This window comes from Neopsephotus bourkii, unplaced genomic scaffold (assembly GCF_033783945.1).
Source record: "Neopsephotus bourkii isolate Nb327-2 ecotype Australia unplaced genomic scaffold, CSIRO-AGI_Nbou_v1 NB_1607, whole genome shotgun sequence".
NCBI classification, from domain to species: domain Eukaryota; kingdom Metazoa; phylum Chordata; class Aves; order Psittaciformes; family Psittacidae; genus Neopsephotus; species Neopsephotus bourkii.
Window position 1 is genome coordinate 209,284 of NW_026902083.1, and position 21,002 is coordinate 230,285.

General features: G+C 38.1%; 1 protein-coding gene across 3 annotated transcripts in view; it reads left to right on the forward strand.

Annotated features, from left to right (window-relative positions):
• The window catches only part of CDH11 (cadherin 11), an 87,056-nt gene that overhangs the window by 46,819 nt on the left and 19,235 nt on the right, over window positions 1-21,002 (forward strand). For all 3 annotated transcript variants that reach the window (XM_061372368.1, XM_061372367.1, XM_061372369.1), the window contains 3 exons: window positions 15,414-15,809; window positions 17,026-17,320; window positions 18,097-18,216. In XM_061372368.1, the coding sequence (XP_061228352.1) occupies window positions 15,582-15,809; window positions 17,026-17,320; window positions 18,097-18,216 (643 nt within the window). In that variant the 5' untranslated portion in view covers window positions 15,414-15,581. The remainder of the gene's footprint in view (window positions 1-15,413; window positions 15,810-17,025; window positions 17,321-18,096; window positions 18,217-21,002) is intronic.

A 21,002-nucleotide genomic window follows, 5' to 3' on the forward strand; every position in this document is an offset into this window, starting at 1 on the left:
GGGGATAACAGGAGAGGGCAGAAAAGGGGAAGTCTGAGCCAATATGGTGCTTGGAATCAAATACACGACTGACCCTCTAGGGTATTCTCTGGTTCTGTTTATGAACACAACCTTCTTTTAGAAACAACCTAAAATACTAAAAAGTCATGGTTCTGTACTTTTACAGATTTAAGCCTACTTTTGTGAAAGAACTTGGATACTTGGCCTCTCATTCTCTGTTCTCTCCCCCAAAATAGAAAAACAGATTATGTAACCTCAAAAGTCTGGTCTCAGAGAGGCCTCCTGGATATCTTGGCTTAGTTTCATGCTATGAGCTATATTTTGTGAACCAAGGCTGCACTGAAGCAAAAAATAACCAACCAGCCAAAAGACTCCCTCGACCTTCTGAGCTGTTTTCATGTTTTCACTGCAGGCAACATGTATGAGTTGTAGTAGTATGCTGGAGAGAAGAAAATTTCTTTTGATTTTTAAAGGAAATGTGTTTGCACAAACCTTTAGCACTCGTTAATGAGCTGTTCATTTCAACATTGGCTACTTACTGCAGACTTCATTGCTCTGTTCTATTTACATGTCCTAAGGCACTACCATCTTCTCTCCCTCTCTGCCCTGTGTCAGACACAAGAGAGAACAACCCTCTCACAGGGAACAGTTCCAGTGAATCACAATGACTTAGTGCAAGGAAAGTTCAGCAAAGACTATGTTGTGCCTCTTTCACAGTAAAGCTAGTGAGCCAGTGGCTTCTGCTACTGTGCTGCTTGCAGGATAAACAGAATAATACAGTAGTTTTGTATTCAAGAAACATCATCATCAAATGGAATGACCTTTTTTCTTGTAGGTCTGTAGTGATTTGCTCCCCACATGCTGTTACCTCCTTTAAGCTGAAACTCTATGAGCTCAGATGGGGTTGACAACATTGTCTTCTACTTGAACAGTCACTTTGCCTGTGACTGGATACAGGTGTGTTGCATCCAGGTTTCAACTTAGGTTGCTTGAAGTCTCCATCAGTTTATTATGCTACAGCCTGTGGAACTGATTTAGGCAAAAAGAACAAGTCAAAAATGTAGTTAATGTACAGTCTTCACACTCTAACCAAAAATCATTTTTCACCTGTGCTGAGCTCTCATACAAACTGAGCTCTTATCCAAGTTATGTACAGTTAAACATGAAACACATAAGCTTTCTAATATCTACCCTTTCCCTGATACTATACTCCCCATCAGCTGCCCCTTACAGAATCACAGAATCACAAAATCCCAAGGGTTGGAAGGGACCTCAAGAGATCATCTAGTCCAACCCCCCTGCAAGAGCAGGGTAACCTAGAGTACATCACACAGGAACTTGTCCAGGCGGGCCTTGAATATCTCCAACGTAGGAGACTCCACAACCCCCCTGGGCAACCTGTTCCAGTGCTCTGTCACTCTCACAGTAAAGAAGTTCTTCCTGATGTTAACGTGGAACCTTCTATGCTCCAGTTTACACCCACTGCCCCTTGTCCTATCACTGGATATCACTGAAAAAAGCCTAGCTCCATCATCCTGACACCCACCCGTTACATATTTGTAAACACTGATGAGGTCACCCCTCAGTCTCCTCTTCTCCAAGCTGAAGAGACCCAGCTCCTTCAGCCTCTCCTCATAAGGGAGGTGTTCCACTCCCTTAATCATCTTTGTGGCTCTGCGCTGGACTCTTTCAAGCAGTTCCCTGTCCTTCTTGAACTGAGGGGCCCAGAACTGGACGCAATATTCCAGATGTGGCCTAACCAAGGCAGAATAGAGGGGGAGGAGAACCTCTCTTGACCTACTAACCACACCCTTTCTAATGCACCCCAGGATGCCATTTGCCCTCTTGGCCACAAGGGCACATTGCTGGCTCATGTTCATCCTCCTATCCACCAGGACCCCCAGGTCCCTTTCCCCTTCACTACTTTCCAGCAGGTCGGTCACCAGCCTGTACTGGTACATGGGGTTGTTCTTCCCCAGATGCAAGACTCTACACTTGCCCTTGTTGAATTTCATCAAATTTCTCCCCACCCAACTCTCCAGCCTGTCCAGGTCTCACTGAATGGCAACACAGCCTTCTGGTGTGTCAGCCATTCCTCCCAGTTTAGTGTCATCAGCGAACTTGCTGAGAGTACACTCGTTTCCCTCATCCAGGTCGTTGATGAAAATATTAAACAGCACTGGTCCCAGCACCGACCCCTGAGGGACTCCACTAGTCACAGACCTCCAGCTAGATTCTGCACCATTGAACACAACTCTCTGCTTTCTTCCTTCCAACCAGTTCTTTAGGCAGATATCTTCTTGCAGGGATGGGAATGGAGGGCCCTTGCCCCCATAGCTGTAAACTGATGGTTCCTTCTTCCTTCTTACTCTAAAATCCACCTAGAGTCATTTTTAAGTTCCACTACACGCTTCACATTTCCACACCTTGCACATTCTTCATTGGTCTGTAGTATCACAGTATGTTAGAGATTGGAAGGGACCTCAAAACATCATCTAGTCCAATCCCCCTGCCGGAGCAGGAACACCTAGATAAGGTTACACAGGAACGTGTCCAGGCGGGCTTTGAATGTCTCCAAACAAGGAGATTCCACAACCTCCCTGGGCAGCCTGTTCCAGTGTTCCGTCACCCTCACTGAGAAGAAGTTTCTTCTCAGGTTTAAGTGGAACCTCTTGTGCTCCAATTTGTACCCATTACCCCTTGTCCTTTCATTGTTTGCCACTGAGAAGAGCCTGGCTCCATCCTCGTGACACTCCCCCTTTATATATTTATATACACTAATAAGGTCACCCCTTAATCTCCTCTTCTCCAAACTATAGAGACCCAGCTCCCTCAGTCTTTCCTCATAAGGGAGATGCTCCATTCCCTTAATCATCTTAGTTGCCCTGCGCTGGACTCTCTCCAGCAGGTCCCTGTCCTTTTTAAACTGAGGGGCCCAGAACTGGACACAGTATTCCAGATGAGGTCTCACCAGGGCAGAGTAGAGGGGAAGGAGGACCTCTCTCGACCTACTAACCACCCCCCTTCTAATACAACCCAGGATGCCATTGGCCTTCTTGGCCACAAGGGCACAGTGTCGGCTCATGGTCACCCTGTCGTCCACCAGGACCCCCAGGTCCCTCTCCCCTACACTGCTCTCTAACAGGTCGTTCCCCAGCCTATACTGGAACCTGGGGTTGTTCCTGCCCAGATGCAGGACTCTACACTTTCCCTTGTTATATTTCATCAAGTTATTCCCCGCCCAGCTCTCCAGCCTGTCCAGGTCCCTCTGGATGGCAGCACAGCCTTCTGGCGTGTCGGCCACCCCTCCCAGCTTAGTGTCATCAGCAAACTTGCTGATAGTACACTCAATTCCCTCATCTAAATCGTTGATGAATATATTAAATAATACTGGTCCCAGTACCGACCCTTGAGGCACTCCACTAGATACAGGCCTCCAACTAGACTCCGCCCCATAGACTACAACTCTCTGGCTTCTCTCCTTCAGCCAGTTCACAGTCCACCTCACTACCCGATCATCCAGACCACACTTCCTCCATTTAGCCGCAAGGATGCTGTGGGAGACCGTGTCAAACGCTTTGCTGAAGTCAAGGTAGACCACATCCACCGCTCTACCATCATCCATCCACCGTGTTATTTCCTCATAAAAGGCTACATCCAGTTTTACTGTGAATGGTGTCTTCTACATATATTCAATATTTTCCTTTGCTCTCTATCTTACCTCTAAAACTGGTTTTGTACAGTTTCCAAGGTTGCATTTGTTCAGTGGCTGGTAACTGACTGGTGAGCAGTTTACAGCCCTGGGGTCTCCAATATCATCTTGTACCTGGACTTTCAAATTGTTTCATATTGTCTCGTGCCTGTCTCTATGCAGTATTTTGTTTGGAGTCATAGGTAGTTTGTTCTATATGGAATAGTGAGTTGTTGTTATCCATTACAAATGTATGCAAAAACATAACGTATTACAACACACAGTCATCCAAAGCTAAGCAAAAACCAAAATGAATTAGGCAGTAGTCACCTGGTCTGTAGATAACCTGTTACAGCCAAAAAAACTAACCAAAACCAAACCTCAGGCAGGCCAGAGCAAGTCCTGATGAACTCTAACATAGGCACTTTGTAAATGTCCGTATTAGCAATCTTATTTTCATATAATCGTTTCTGTCACATCATAGTTGGGTTTAGATACATTTGGGTTTACAAATAACATAATAGCCTAAGTGGCTGCTTATGACCTTCATAATGAGTTCTTTTTGCTTATAGTTATCATACTCTGAGTCTGATTGTAAGCTCACTGAAGTTTAAACCAGGAAGGGTCCACAAAATTTGTACAAATTAAAAAAAATATAAAACACAATTTTTTAAGGCAATGTTTACTCTGACAGCCATTACATTTGAACAAGTAATATGTCTGTCTGTTCAGAAAGATCTTCCCAGTTCTTGGATGAATCCCCAGATCCAGTTTCTCCAGCTGGTGCCTGTCTGGTGCTTTATTCTCTCCATCCACTGTATTTCCAGGAAGCTATTTTTAATTGTAGGTATAGTACAAGTGGTACCAAGTAATTTATTTTTCTTTTGCTTACTCTTCTGAGTTTTTGAGTTGAAAAAACTTGCTTTTGGCCTTAAAAGTGGCCATAAAATAACGGGTTAGTAGAAGAGCATTATATCACAGTCCTTGGATGTGATATTGTAGAAACATCATCACAAAATTCAAACACTAATCCATATGGGTTAGTCTTATGCAATCTTATATTATTTACCAAAGAGATTTAGAGGGAAAAGTAAGATAGGAATGTTCAGCATTATACACAAAGAAAAACATACCCGCTGGAGTTTTGCATAGACTTTTAAATTAAAAGCTCCAGGTTCTTTGTAATGTGAACAAAACCAGCAAGCATCAGGATTGACTTAAAATCTGTGAAGTCTCAGATAGCAAACTAGACTAGAGTACAAGATAAAGGGTTATGTCAGCCTGTTCTAATGGTTACATCAGTGGATGATGCATGTTGCTTAGTAGGTATATGGCAAATTTCCACAAATAATAGGGGAATCTTTAAAAAAGTTGAAACTTAATCTGAGAAAAAACATAAACAAAACTCATGATACACTTAAACCACTGCAACTGACAATTTTAGCCTAACTTGTAAGCAAGAGGAGAAGTACAGGTGAAACACGTATTTGGAAATTACTTGGAACTGTGAAGGCCCCATTTTTCTCTATCAAGGATAGTAAAATTCACAAACATGAGAGGTATTTGATCTGATGAATTGCCATACACAGAACCTTCTTAATAGAACTATAGTAACCTGGTCTCCAAAGCCTCATGCTCTTGCAAACATGATGTATTTGTGCCTGAATGGAAAATGCCAATTGATACAATACACTTGCTCATTAGTCTTGGGTTTTTAGTCACCTTCATCTTGTTCGCCAGCTACTTGCTTCTAACATGGTAACTTGGGCTTCTAGTTCACACTAGCTCTCTTGGGCTTGACACATATGGTCTTTAAAAGCTTTCTATTGACACAACTCCCATTTTTTTCTCTATGCTCTCACAGAACTGTCAGCAGTCATTTTAGTTTGTTTCTTGCTTCAATATTTCTTTCATAAAACCAAAAAAGGTCCAAAGTTTCTAAGTATTCCATCCTTCCTCCTATAAATGTAACATGTACCAACATATTTAGAAAGATTATGTTTGGTGACAGACTCTCTCACCTCTCTTTACTCTAATAGTTCCTTTTCCAGAAAAAAAAACCCTAATTACTCCAAGAGCAATTTATTTAATTATCATTATGGGAGACTTCAAAGGAAATTGGTTGGATTGCAATAGTGATAACACCCTGGCAACTTTTTGAAAAGAACATTTTGATAGAAAATCTGATGTATGTAAGGGCAAATTTAAGGGGTTTATATATATATATATATGTGTGTGTGTGTGTTGTCTCATGTTAAAGTTATTTTATCCAAATATTGTACTGTCCTCAGTCCAGCAGTTCTATCAGCTTGTTTTCCTCTTTCACAAGCTCATTTTCAAGTTACACTTCACTGGTCTTCATTAGGGACAAAACTGGATGTTAGTGATTTGTAAGATAAAGCTTTACCTGACTGGACATACATTCATTCACACTAAAGTACTTCTACTGTCCTGTTGGTTAAAAAGCACATTGGTGATCTAGGATGCAGATATATGCAACAAGCCCTGATATTGCACTTTTAAGGTCAAGACTTTTGCCCTTAGCTTCAGAGAAATGGTGGCAAACGGAATTTCTGTCTCCAAAACATATAATGTACTTCTAGAATACATCTAATTATATCTGATGTATATGCTTCAGCTATGAATAACACTAATCTAATTAAACAAATGCCCATGTTTGCCAATTTTTCCCATGACCAGCTTTCATGTGGAACATCGGTTTCTAATAGTAGGGCTTTTATGCAAGAGCAGCCAAAGGTTTAAGTTATTTAAATTTTGCCTCATGTGCATGATATCATGTTTTCAACTACAGCGAGGAACTGCCTTAAAACTACTGTTGTTAATGACTTCTGTGAGAAGAATAGAAATGTTTTGTCGCAATCATCTGTAATTAAAAGTCAGAAATAATGCCAATCCATAATCTCTGGGATGTATTAGTGTTTCATATGATCAGTTAGAGACATGTAATGAACAGGTTTAACTCGAATGATGTTCATGCAAAATATACTGAATCATCTGCCTTTTTTTGCAAACATATAATTTACATGAAAACCAAATTTTAATTGCCAGTTTTCAAGCCTGCCCTTTTTGTGTTATTTATATGCTTAGCATCTGATTGAATCACCTTTAAACCTCTTGTTGCATTTTTGATTTTGGATCATAATGTTGGACATTATATCTTAACCTTATGGCTTTGGAATACTGAAAATACAGATAGGTCTTCTGATTTGTGCTCAGAGTGGGACACGCTGCACAGGAAGACAAAGGGAAGGTTGTATATAATGAAGGTGGTGTTTTCTTTGTGAGTGTTTGTGTGGTTTTCAAGGTAAATGGAAATATTTTAGGGTGACTATTTACCATAATACACCTCAGAAGATACTTATGCAAATATTGTTTGAATTATAATGTTGTGATTTAATAGATTGTAAATAATAATTTAAATTTGAAATCTCAGTCCTCTCAACTGTAACTTGCCATTAGGTGCTTAAACAGCAATGGTCTCCTTTATTAAAGCTTTTGATGCTGTATTTGAAATGTGTTTGAATATTCTGATGTTGTTATTTCATTATATTGAGCCAAAATAAGTCTCTTTGCAGACAGTCCCTGCCTATGTAAAATTAATTATTGATTCTATCTCAAAATGTTTTTTATGCTCTTTATGGAAGAAATTTGCACTATGCTGGAACAGTTAAGCAAACTATCAAAAAGACCCTTACATGTGCATGCATGGCTGAAAGATTTGAACTCTTCCCTGTGCAGCTCCAAGAAAACTGAGAAAAGGATAAGGCTCTCTGATTAGAAATTTACCTTTCACTTTTTTTTCTCTAGTAAATGTATTTGAAAGAGATACTCTTAGTAATTCTCTAACTTGTCAAGTTTCATAAAGATAAGTGTTACAGAGGATCTAATTATGTGAACCTCTCTAAATGAGAGTCACAATGGCCTCCAGACTTAAACAAACTGCTGTCAGGGTGTATTGCATGTGCTTCTGAAGTGGCAATCTTTTATCAGAAAATTTCCTACTCGAGGGAGACCAAATTGAAGGGGCCAGGGAATCGAGCAGTCTAGTAGAATTATATTCAAAGTGGAAAAATGTTCTGTAGAGAAGCATATTGGTCCTATAAAGACCACACAAGATGCTGTAATAGTTGGCATTTCAGCAGCACTGCTGAAGAGGCCTTTAGAAATGAAGTTGCAAGTACAATACCACAGACTGAGTTTAGATTTCTGATTGTGTGGAGCTTGTCAGCCCTTCAGCAAGAGATATAGATCAGAACAGAAATGGATTGCTCATTGGAATTCTTTCTGGTTTGGTTTGGTAGCAGAATAGACTTGCCTGTAGTCATTAGTTTTTGACAGGTTTTCAGTTACCACTCTATAATCCTGTATTTCTGACTCATTTTTGGCATAAACTAAGAAAACCATCAGTAACGATGCAAGCGTTATTTAGCCATTCATAAATATAAGTTCTTAGAGGAAAAAAAGTATTCAGGGTTTGCTTAGCATGTAAGTACAGCATTAGTAGTTGGACATAAGCTGACTTCAGTTGTCATTTGTGTCCTCCTTGGGATATCATTTATGGCCACTTACATAAGAGCAAACTATTTTGAAACTAGCATGGACATAGGCTGCATCTATTTTGGCTCTTGAGTATATAGGAAATTATGAGATCCCAGTTTGTCTGAGATGCAGAAGGACACAATTACTATTTAAAATAAACTCTACCAAGAGCCTTGTCATTACTTCAATTGACTCTATCAATCACCATGTTCCTTAATAAGACTACCTTTCTTATGCTAGTTGTTTTCCTGTAGAGTTTATACTTAAAAACAGACATCCTCTGTCACATTTTTCTTAAGTGGATCTCCCCAGGGCAGCAAGTAAATGTAAAACTGTTTACAGCCATTTTTCACTTCCCAAGCCTTTTAATATCACTCTCTCAGGCTTATTTCTATGTCATTCACTTCATAATGTGCTAAGTTTTCTTCCTACTTTCTATTGCTTTGCATGCAGTACACCAAGTGGCAATTTCATTCTTCTTGGATGAGTACAAATTAAATCAAAGCTTGATGAAAATACTTCCCTTCCATGATTTCAAAGTTGGATACTGAAGGATATGTTACATCATATTAGTCAGGAGGTTATTTCTCCTCCTCTTTTGTGAAAAAGGCTTCTATTTTCAAAAAGCTGTCATTTCATGGTCTTGTCTATGGTTTCCTAATGCTGAGTCTCAAAGCTGCTATAGCAAAATATGGCTTCATTTCAAGAAATATTCTTTAGAGCAGCTGGGGATTATTGGCTTTAAACCTTTCAGTAATCCAATATAGTGCTATAAAACATAATTTTAAAATGCAAAGGATTAAGACTTCCTTTCATAGGATTTCTACAGAACTCAGAATAGGATTCTACAAAACTTAGCATTTTTAAGGAAACTATTGCTAAAGATGAAAATTGCCAGTTCTGTAATGATTTTATGTATGTATTTAGTACATACGAATCTTGCCATGACCTAGAATGCCTCTGTAGTAGAATACTCCTAGAATCTTGGCTGTTTGCATATACAAAGTTATATATATGCTTAGCTCTGCAGAACTGCAACCTCAGATTATAACCTTTGTAATTGCATTGTGCTCCCACGCAAAACAGCAGAATATGAACTGGGGGAGTGTAAGGTTCTCACTATTTAGTGGAATAACTATGAGATTTTTTCCCCCCAAGTATCTTTAAATATGAAAGACTTCCTTTTCAGGACTAAATACTTTATCATATAAGACTAATTATGTTTTGTGAATGACACAAAAGACTTTGTATCAATTTGCATTCAAATTCAGATAAGGGCTATTTGCCGTTCGCTCCAGTGAGAACTGAAATATGCTTCAATGAGAGAGTCAATGTTTCAGAAGGGCTCACAGGGAGTTAATTGCTGGAGGTCTGCTTTAGCACTGGGAAAAATGAGATTTAGCAGTTACATATGCATCATGAAAATATTTTTTCTGTATTAGAGATCAGATCTGTTGTCACTGAAACAATAGTTTACATTATACTACTGCTTACTGGCCTTTAATGCTTGGTTCCCAGTAGATACAAATATATATATATATGACTAGTCTCATGGGGTTAGTCATATTCATAAAATCAGTTTCCTGGGTATGGATTTCTTCAGTTTTTAATTTTCCTATTTTGTATGTGATAAGTAAGGGCCATGGACCTGGCACTTTGACAGCGAACTCTGTTGATGTGTGAATAGAGCTTTATGTCCTAATACTGCCCTTGGAAAAACTGTTCATTTGAGGAAGCAAAATTCCATCTCCTAATGGAGTGATTTCCTACTGGAAAGGCATCCATAAAGCCCTTGATTGCTGAGATGCAGCTGAATGTTTAAAAAGCTGATGTCTCATTCTCCAGTTGAGTTTGTTCCATTTAAAGTACATCTTGCAAATGATGATGCACCAGTGTTCATCCTTTCTCAGTTCTTCATATCGTATACGTAGCTCTACCAAGGAAAAATAAGGCATACTCAAGTTCCAGTGAAAAAAATAGTCCTAATTATAGTCTTGTCCAGACTTAGGGTACCTCAAATCTCACAGAAAGTTTGTCATTCCTCAAGACTGAAGGGTTTATTTTAAGAATTAGCTTTGCTATATGTGTCGTGCACACTGGATATGCTGTATAGCAGATCTTGATGCATTGTATATTATTATTTCATGTAAATAAAATGTCTTCTTTTCACAAGTGGGTTGTACAGTGAGTCTAAGAGAAAATCTATTCAAAGATTTGTCTGATAATGCAGAATATCCTAAAATTAGCAAGTATTGGGAAAATTTATATGTGGAAGCTACTGATTCTTGGTATTGCATCTTTTTTCATAAACAAAAGGGACCAGGCTATTCACGTACTTTCATGTACCATTTCCTTGAAATGGGTCAAGGAAGAGAACAAAGTTTTCTTAAACAAGGAAAAACTAAAATAAAAAAACCCAACTAATTTAAGTTTTTAATTGCAAACTAAACGCAAATGTTAAGTTATGAAGATGTGTGAAATTTACTGGCTAGAGCTGAATAGCTTTCTGCAGCAAGAACGAGTATCTTCCAAAATATTTTCATATTAATTTATAGAAATTTCTTGAAAATACTTAGGCATCAGATATTTGAATACAGCAGTCTACAAGGAGATAAAAATACATGCCAGACTGAACTCGTGCATTCTCACGGCTATGCATACATTCATACATACTCAATGCACATGAGTAATGAAACATGGAACTATTCCACATCCCTCAATCTATGTATTTTATTAAAAAATCCTAAAGTAGTTAAATTCATGATATGTCCTAAAGATTAACCAGTGTGGGCTCAGTAGGATTTGACTGATTATTTGATCTGGAAATCTTTTTCCTACCTTCTATCCATGTGAACTGCTCATTTTTCATGACCTTGATTATAGTATTCTAGGAAAAAAGAGAGTGTTAGCTAACCACTGAGGTTAAACCATGGAGTATGAACCCTGAGGCTGCTCAGAACAGCTCTTCCCAAAAGCAGAAAATGCCCGAGTTCTTGTTAGCTTTACTGTGCTGAGTCACAGAGGAGAGGCCCCTGCAAAGCTGGGTGCACTGCCTAGCCACAGTAGGTCTCTCCCTGCCTCCATGGGGATCAGCCATCTGTACCCACCACTCCATCATTATGCCTGAAATTCAGACATCTTTAACTTTAGAACTCATATGATCCAATATTTATTCTGCTGTTAAAAAACTATTCATGTCCTTGTCTGACAATAAAATTATTGTAAAATAAATCATTCATCTTTTCAGCTAATTCTAATTACAGCTAAAGTCTCAATTGGAATGGGAGTTGGCTATATTTACTTGATACTTTTGCAAAATATTTCAGGACATAATCATCCATTATTATATTTCTACAGTGCTTGACTGCTCTCTGCCAAGTGTGTTCCTGAGAACAATTGCTATTTCAATGTTTCATCCAGAAGTTATGGCCTACACAAATAAGAAAAATTGTTTAGTCTATTATAATTTGGCATATGGTCATTTAATATCCCACAGGAAGTCATCATGAATGTCTGGGATTATCTTTTCTATAAATATGATGAAAGAAATTTAAAATTGGCTAGACTTCACTTCCGCAACTGATCTTGTCATTAAAATAATCTTTGCTGGCTGTTTTTGTCTATTAGTCATCTATGAACATTCAAAATTGTGTGTGAAGTTTTGTGGAGCAGACTGACTTTAGAATAGCCCATTAGAGCTGGGATAACTCCACAATGGCACCTCTCCCCTATGCTGTGCTGTGGGTTGAGTCTCTGTGCTCCGCCACCTCAATGCAAGATTGCACAAAAAGGATGGAGCTGATATGCTGTGGAGCAGTCAAGACCCTGATTCTATTCTGTGCTGAGTACCTTGACTGATCAACTTACAGAGGCAGTATTGGGAATCTCATTGCATTCATGTGCCACTCTGATGTGATTTGCTCTTGTGTGGTGGCTGGCTAACTTATTTTCCCTTTACCCCTGATAGACCTATTATTTAGTCCCAAAATTTCTCAATATTTGTTTGTATTCAGTTCAAATATGTTAATGAAATTCTTTCTTTTGAGAAGAAGTCCATCTTCATTCATGCACTATGTTTAAGGAAGTGGGAAGCAGATTTTTTTTACAGATTTATTGGGAAAACTTAGGATTTCAAAATTACATGTTATGCAATTCTAAACAACAATGGAAAAAAACAGGATGTTGCAGTTTGGTCAACTTCCCACTGAGATTGGCTTTGCCGTAGTTGAGGTTTATAATCTATGTGTAGAAATCACAATAATATTGTGGGTATCTCCAGGGTCATGCTTTTTTAAATAAGCTAGAAACATTCACAGCAAATGATTCTGACAATTCACTATCTGTGTAGTGTTGTGCAATGCCTGAATAAAAGTGCTGCATTCAAAGAATTTGTGCTCACCAGAGCAGCAGTCAAGTCAGCTGTGGCAATTGCCATTGCTAGGTCTGTATTCCATGCTTACAGGATTAAGAAGCATTTCTCCACAAGAAAAGGAACTACTTTGTAAATTATTTACCTGTTTTTCCATCTTTCCTGCTTCAAGAAGTAGGAAATTAGAATTTCAGCAGCTGAGTTAAGGTTGAAATGTTTGAAAGGTTCTAAGTAGATTGTTTTTGGGGAAAAAAAAAAGAGAAGAAAAGAAAAAAGGTGTCTTCTTTCTTGCTAATAAAGACTGCTTTGTTTTTTAATGAAGTCTGTTTTAGCTTTAACTTGAGAGCATCTTGTGTACCTTGCCTTTTAGGAAGAAACTAGTTTATGAAAAGCCAAACTGTAGCTGTTTTGGATGTAAATGATTACACAGACTTCAGTGGAACCCTGTTGGTTTATTCTATTAGCTTTTCTTATGCCAGTAGGAGTCAGAGGGCTTACTCCTGTGGTAACCACTGTATCTGAACAGAATATGAACCTTAGGAAGAGAGGAGGTGAGAGAGGCATGAGGAGGCCAAAGAGACCATACTGACTGCAGCTCTAGCTTTAATTTCAGCCTATATACAAGTAAGTCAGTTATTAAAGAGCCAACTTGGCATTACTGGTGAGGAATCCTTTCACATTATAATTCAAACCAGAAGCAATTACCATAAAGAATCTTAGTGACTTTTTTTCCCCAAGTAGTGGATGAGAGATAACATCAAAGCTTTCTTTATCTTGAAGACATGTGGTCTTGTTGCTTCCTCTCTATACATGTGTATGCAGAAGATAAAACAAAAGGTTAGCAAACAATTATTGCTTTAAATTCTTATTAGTAAATTAAGCATGGATATGTGATTAATATTTCATTTCCAGCACTTCACACTAGAATAGCTGATAATAAGCAGCATATGTATCAGCCTGCCTCTTCCATTATTGTTAAGCATCTTTATAAAATGCTTACTGATTTACGTAACAGTATTGAGAAGTTTGGGAATGATGGTCATATTTGTTTACTTATTATCATTATTGAGATAATTATGTGGTATTAATGATCAATAATTATCAGTGAGTTTAATTTTCAAACCCTTCCAAAATTTGTTAATCTAAGTAGTTTACTTACTTTTTTTTTTCCCCAGAAGGTTTGAAAATGCGCAGTTGACTAGGTGTTACCTTCCCATTTCATTGCTGTTTGGAATATGTAGGCTCCATTTAACAGTCCAAGCTCCAAATGCAACACAGGAGTGTAGATCCCTATAGCAGGAATACTTACCCAGCATAATTAACTATGCTGGGCATGGCATTGAGGACTGTTGAGCTCAAAGGACACTCCATAGCAAACTACATCTGAAACAGCAGTATCATTGATTAACTGCAGGCAATTATGAAGCAGATTGAACTGGCCTTAATATGTATGTGAATTTCTGTAGAGAGAAGTAACCTCAGAGCCTGCTTGTTGTGGAAATAAATCTACACCTGCCACAGGGATGTAAATCTAGGGGTGTTTACTAAGCAGGACAGAATAAATCATTTCATATTTGTGGGATGAGTAGAGAATATAACGGCTTGTCTTTAAAAAAGATTTATTATGGTTTAATAAAGTTAAAAGATAGGGAATCTTTATAAGTGCTGCATACTATGGGCTTCAATTTTATTTTTTTTTCTTATGCAAAACTGGGGGGAAAAGAAGTGTCCTTTCCATTTAGAATTGACTATTATTTTTTTCATATGCCTGTATGAATATAACGTTGAGGTTTCATTAGTATCTTGCAGAAGAGTGAATTACACTGAAAGCTGAAACAGTGTAGGGACCTTGTAAAAATTGGCTGTTCTTTAAAGACTGAAAAAGAATATATTGGAAACTCCAGGGATAAGTCAAAGTGGCCTTTATGACGGATTGCTAGCTAGTGGAGGTATAAAGCTCTGTTCAGATTTCACTGTATTATGCAATTTCTGCTTCAAATATTAAATCTGACCTTTAATAATTATTAGAAAATAAGAACTCTATATAATTCTGGTAATTAAAATCACAGGAAAGGTAAGAATAAATACTCAAATCAAATGTTATAACATCAAAAGTATCTGAATATGTTTTTATTGGTTTGTGGCATTTACTGTCATCAGCCCAATGACGGCAGGTCTGGCAATCAATGCTGCATCTCTGTGTTGATGACTTGCGCCTCAGAGGGAGGTAGAACAGATACTTTGACAGTCTAAATCCAGAATGTAGGTACTCTGAGTTGTGTCAGCCACTGCTCCTGCCTAGTAAAACACTGGTAGTTATTTTCAGCATGAAAATCTGTTGGTCGTCAAAAAGCATTTCTCTAGGCATGTGTAGAAGTTTTCCATTCTTGATGCAAATATCTTGCTATCTATCTTATATCTAAACCTATGGCTTATCACCTTATATCTAAGCTCCAAAGAGGGTAGGTATTTCTACACTTACCTTGCATTTTGGGCTAAATCCACTTGAAAGGATCATAGGAGAACATGGCTTTCTATCTTTCAACTTCCAAATGAGTCAGGAGCAGCAAGTCAGGAGATTTTACAAGGTGGCAGTTACATGTAACATGTACATGTAACAAAACTACAAATATGTTCATTATTCAGTATGTCATAATTATTAATATATTTTACTCTTCTTATTATCTCAATATTTCCCAAAGTAGTTCTAGTTTTATTTTGCTTAATGAAAAAATTACTGCACTTCAAAGACATAAAAGAACTGACAATCTTCTCTATTTTACTTTCTTTCAGGAATTAAGTTGGGAAGCTTCAGAGCATTAAAGTGATGCGTTTAATGTGTGGTGTCATCCTATGTGCACAACATTTTATCTGACACTTTTCAGTAGCCCCAGACTTTTTGACTTCAAAGGTGGAAGGGGTAGATTCTTGGACACTCCTGTGCCTACAAAATAACCAAAAATGAAGGAGGACCATTGTTTACACGCTGCTCTTATCTGCTTGGGCATGTTGTATTACAGCCATGCCATAACTGCAGAAAAACTGAACCACACAAGGCCATCACTTCATGGTCACCATGAGAAAGGAAAAGAAGGACAAGTTCTGCATCGGTCAAAAAGAGGCTGGGTGTGGAATCAGTTCTTTGTTATAGAAGAGTATACAGGACCAGATCCTGTACTAGTAGGAAGGGTAAGAATGAATTTCTTTTTTTCATTCATCAGTTAATATTCTTAATTTATATTATTTTGTGAGTTGCTTTTTTTCTTGCTGTTCCTTTCTGTTGTATTAGTTGCTTCTTCAACAGCTACTTATTCACGTAGAATTCAGGTGATAAACAAAATACTACTGAAGCAAATACAATTTTTTTTTTCCATTGACCTCAGCAGTCTTCAAATGAAGGTGTACAAGCTTATTTAACACAACAGCAAGAGCCACAGCAACCACTAGAGCAACAATATGTCTCAAGAATACGTGGTATCACTTTTTGGTCTTTAAAAATAGTAATGTCTAACCCAGTATCTCAGTGAAAGTGTACTCAATAGGTATCTCGTTGTCTTTTCATTTTCAAGTTATCAGTAAAATTAAATATATGAGGAGTAGATACAGAGAGAGATGTATCTGTGTGCACATGTGTACGTACACACATCCTGGACTGATTTTTATTCTGTTACTGTTATTTATGTTACACATAAAAGTGTGTTTGCTAGTTTATTAATAGTCAGCATAATTGTGTTAACCCCAGCACAAAAGGAGTGGAGAACAGGATCAGTGACAGAAAATACTATTTTGGGTATTCTTTTTTAAAAGATTATTAGTGTAATGCAACTTGTATATGTCAATATAAAATCAGTAAGTCTGTAATTTCATCCAATGTTCCCCCAATTCATCAAACTGAATTGTGCATTGGTTGTGAAAGTAAGAATATTTAGTAAGTATTTATTACTTCTTTTGTGTTAAAGAGGTGGTGATTAAAAACTTGTTGGTAATCACTGATTGGATCATTCTTTACATCCCATTTGTCACTTAATACCTTTTACTTGCAACCTAGTAGAATATAACTAGTACAAAGTGTACAAAGTATAAAAATTACTCTTCCTTCCAACACCATTTGAATAAATAATCTTTTATAGCTATCTTCTTATGTATTCTCTTCCTGAAATCTTCAAGCTTGGGTCTCAGTAGCACCCTAAGTGTGATAGCAGCATGCAGACCTCTTCAGGCAGCTTCTCTGAATGCAGGGTGGATGTGCTGACAGCATGTGCCTGAATATGGATTATTGCTTGATGGAAGGCAAGATTTTTGAAAGATGTGAAATGACTGTAATATCATAAACTCTTTTTTTTCATGAACAGGTACACAAAATGTATACCATCCTGTTAAGGTATATCTGTTTCTCATTTTGTAGCTGCATTCAGATATTGATTCTGGGGATGGAAATATTAAATACATTCTCTCAGGTGAAGGAGCGGGAATCATTTTCGTTATTGATGACAAATCAGGGAACATCCACGCAACAAAGACACTGGACCGGGAGGAGAGAGCTCAGTATACTCTCACAGCACAGGCTGTAGACAGGAACACTAACAGACCCTTAGAACCACCTTCTGAATTCATTGTTAAAGTTCAAGATATAAATGATAACCCGCCTGAGTTTCTTCATGAAAACTACCATGCAAATGTGCCAGAGAGATCAAATGTAGGTAAGTACCCCTAAATGCACTTCAATTCTTGGTCTTATGTAAGACGTTACATTGTCAGTATGTATTGACTTTAATTCTTATTGTCTAGAATTTTGGGAAGTAAAATTCACTTCATACTCAGCCAGTGACTCAGTCAATTTATCTTGTTTGCTGACCAAATCAAGCCCTACACAGGATTAACTTTCATGGCTGAGGTGTCTCAAGGTGGTTCCTAGTATAGGACTTTTTCTTCCTAGGAAGGACCATTAGGATCCCCTGGAATTTATGGAGTGTGAATCCTCTGTGGAGTAAACATCATGATTATTCTTTTGGCAGAGCTGTGTAATAAAAAAAGGGAGTTATTGCCACATTGTCTAATGCATCTTCATCTCCTGTTTTGAGTTTGAGTCTGTATCAGAGATTTCTACAGGAATTGTTTCTCTGAAATTTACTGAGGAAAATATAAAGAGAAATACCTATTGTTTGGTTGTCTAATGACAAAAGCAATATAATGCTTAAACTACTGAGGAAGAAACATAATGATATGGAGTGACTACTGACTTTTATATCTACCTCACTGTTTAGAACACTAATCCACATCACAGGTAGTGACAAATCTTGTTGGGTCATATGAGTTTATTTTGTTGTATATAAATTGCCAAGTAGATTTTTTCCAAACCTGGAAATAAAAAAGTTAAGAAATAGTTATGCTGTATGACTGAAAGCATCTCTGCATGGTTCTTACTGACATATTTGATTTTAACTGTATTGCTCCTGTGTTTGCTCTCTGTTTTCAGGTACATCAGTTATTCAGGTAACAGCTTCAGATGCTGATGATCCTACCTATGGGAACAGTGCCAAATTGGTTTACAGTATTCTTGAAGGTCAGCCGTACTTCTCGGTGGAAGCTCAAACAGGTATTATTGAGCAGTTTATTTGAGTACGACCTCATAAATGGAATACATTAAATGTAGAACTAAATGTATTGATTGAGGCAGTACAGTTGGATATATCTACTGAATGTGTTTGAGCAAAACTTCCTTCATTCTATTCTGATTCTAGCTAAGAACTTTCACAGGTTGGTCCCCTGGCATTTGGTAGAGCTTCTGTGTACACTACCAGTATCCGTGACCTCTGTCACAGAGTGACTTGAAAGGAATCGTTTAGTATGACCTTATTCCCCTTGGGACCAACTTCATGATACCCTTGTACTGAATTAAGGTGAAAATACACCAACCAACCAGTTTTATGGTTTATTAATACAAAATATAAGGCATGTAGTTAGATATAATAGCCCAAAAACGATTGCTTTAACTGGATAAGTAAGTCCCGTGCTACATGTTTTTACTTAGTTTTAGTCAATAATCTGTAAAAGAGAGAGGAGAGGATAAATCAGAGAGAAAAAAAAAAAAAAAAAAAAGGAAAGAAAGAGATAGAGAAGTATCACCATGGATGCAGTGATGTCTTCTTGGTCCTCTTTATCCATGGTATCGTTGGTGTTGTGAACTCTCCCTCTGACCTGAGCCTGGCACTTTTATGCTCATATTCTTTTGGGGTGTTGTCCATAACTTGCATACGAAGCATAGAGAGGCATTACTATGATAATGATGGGCACAGTTTATTGGGCACTTGTGAAGTTCTGAATTTGGGGGTCCCTTAAGATTTCTCTATGTGGTCGTTGTCCCTCATGTCATGGTGTCTGCTTTGCAAATCCATCCTCTGAGTGATCCTTGAGTCATCCTTTCACATTCCCGTGGAGGCTTATCAGCTTTGAAGAAAAGGGTCAGAACAATCCTATCTAAGCAGTATTGATAGCCGTTGATAGCATCCTTGTTATTTGCTTTGTTTAGGCTCAAAGCTTCCCATGGTCAAATGCAAATGGTGCCTGAGACAAGCTCAATATCCAAGTTCTCAGAATAGACTGTGGCTCAATCACTGCTGGGCTCGGTGTCCGGTGTCTTCATTCACAGTGGTTATAGGCACATAAGATCAGAAGGAAGTATAGAAGTGACAATACGAGTAATCATACATCGCACGATAGCTGTGTCAGTCATGAACAATATCTTCATTTAACAATAACATGTCTAAAGCTAACTGTTTCTACAAAACTGAAAAGGGTCCCAGTACAAGTTTGAGAATTATGGCTCTGGGAGATCAGAGGATGGTGATTATCTAGAATGGCAATCACAAGGCGAAAAAACCCCACATATTAAGATCATATTGTCTCCAGTTAGAGTAATTTGTTACATTTTGGCAAGACCACAATGCTGATTTGTTTGATACTGAGGCAAAAGTGAATCCTGGTTTGAACGGTGTGAAATCCTGACTCTAATTCAAACCAGGCTCTATTATTACTGGGTGGTTATTACAGGAGGGGAAGCCAGGGAGGATGTCAGCTTTTCTTTTGGGAAAATCTTGCTCTGTGTATGCACTAGGTTGCATTTATTGGTTGATTAGACTATAGTATGTTAGTTTCCCATCCCCGGTGTTGTAAATATATTGTTCCCCATAAAATCTGATCACAGATAGAAGTTATGTTTAAACCTTCTTCATAATATGTGCAGGTTGTGCTATTTATCATGGAAAAATTTAATGGCTGATTAATTTGTACAGAAACTTGCCTTCTATCTGAGGAATAAGAATTGGCTACTTCAAAGATACCCTGGGTATTTCACAGTCATAGCAAACTTCCTGAGATGTCTATGGGAAGAATATCCATGGAAAGGGAGTTTTCTACAGATTTAGGCAGAGGCAAGCAAGCAGTAATACTAGATTCATTGAGGGCAGTTGCAAGCCCCTTTATCAATGTTAGGACTAAGTTGTCCTCCAAACCATGAGTAGTTTGAGTGGATAAAGTATTTTTATGTTGGGTATGTTCTTGATTCTGGCAGTAGATTTGCGTAACACATATAAATACATTAATCCAAGACATATCTTTCTAACACAGGTTAAAAATGCTATTTGACTTGACTTCAAACCAGTTAAGTTGGTGAGGCAATAAAACTGCAGTTAGCTTACTTAGGGGACAAACATAGATGAATCACAATTCTCTGATGCTTGTCACACTAATTATACAACTTGATTACTGTTGGGTCTGTCACCCAGATGTAGTGGGTGAAAGTGCAAAAAATACCCCATAAAACACTTAGAAATTCCCCAAACCATTGGAAGTACCTGGTAGAGAAGAGTTAATGGAGATGGACCCAGTAGGGGAACATCAGCAGGTGGGCACATGGATCTTCACCTGATTTGCTTTTTGGCCAGTCACTGTTGCAAAGGAAATGGTTTGGACTTCATAGTCCAACCACACTTATACATAACTGATCTAAAAGGGAGGGATGATCCATCTGGTATGGATCTTATGATCTTTCCTATGGGCATCAGCAGCTACCCATGTATACAGATTTTTTTTGAGCTTTCAGTACTAGAGATGCTTGTCCCACAGTGGGTAAAGCCACTAGAACTGGTTGTCCTGGGTAGGACATTGGATTCCTTGGGTTCCTATACTCTGTGGTTCTGGGAAAGAGGGGTGGAGGATTACAGCAAAAAGTTGTGAGTCTGGGGCAACCATATACTCCCCATCACTCACTGACTTTAGTTACTGCATCAGATATTTGTCCCGCCTATACAGGGTCATGTGGTCTCAGGTTCATGTTAGGAGTCCATTAGTACATTTTACAATACCATTTGCCTGGGGATAACA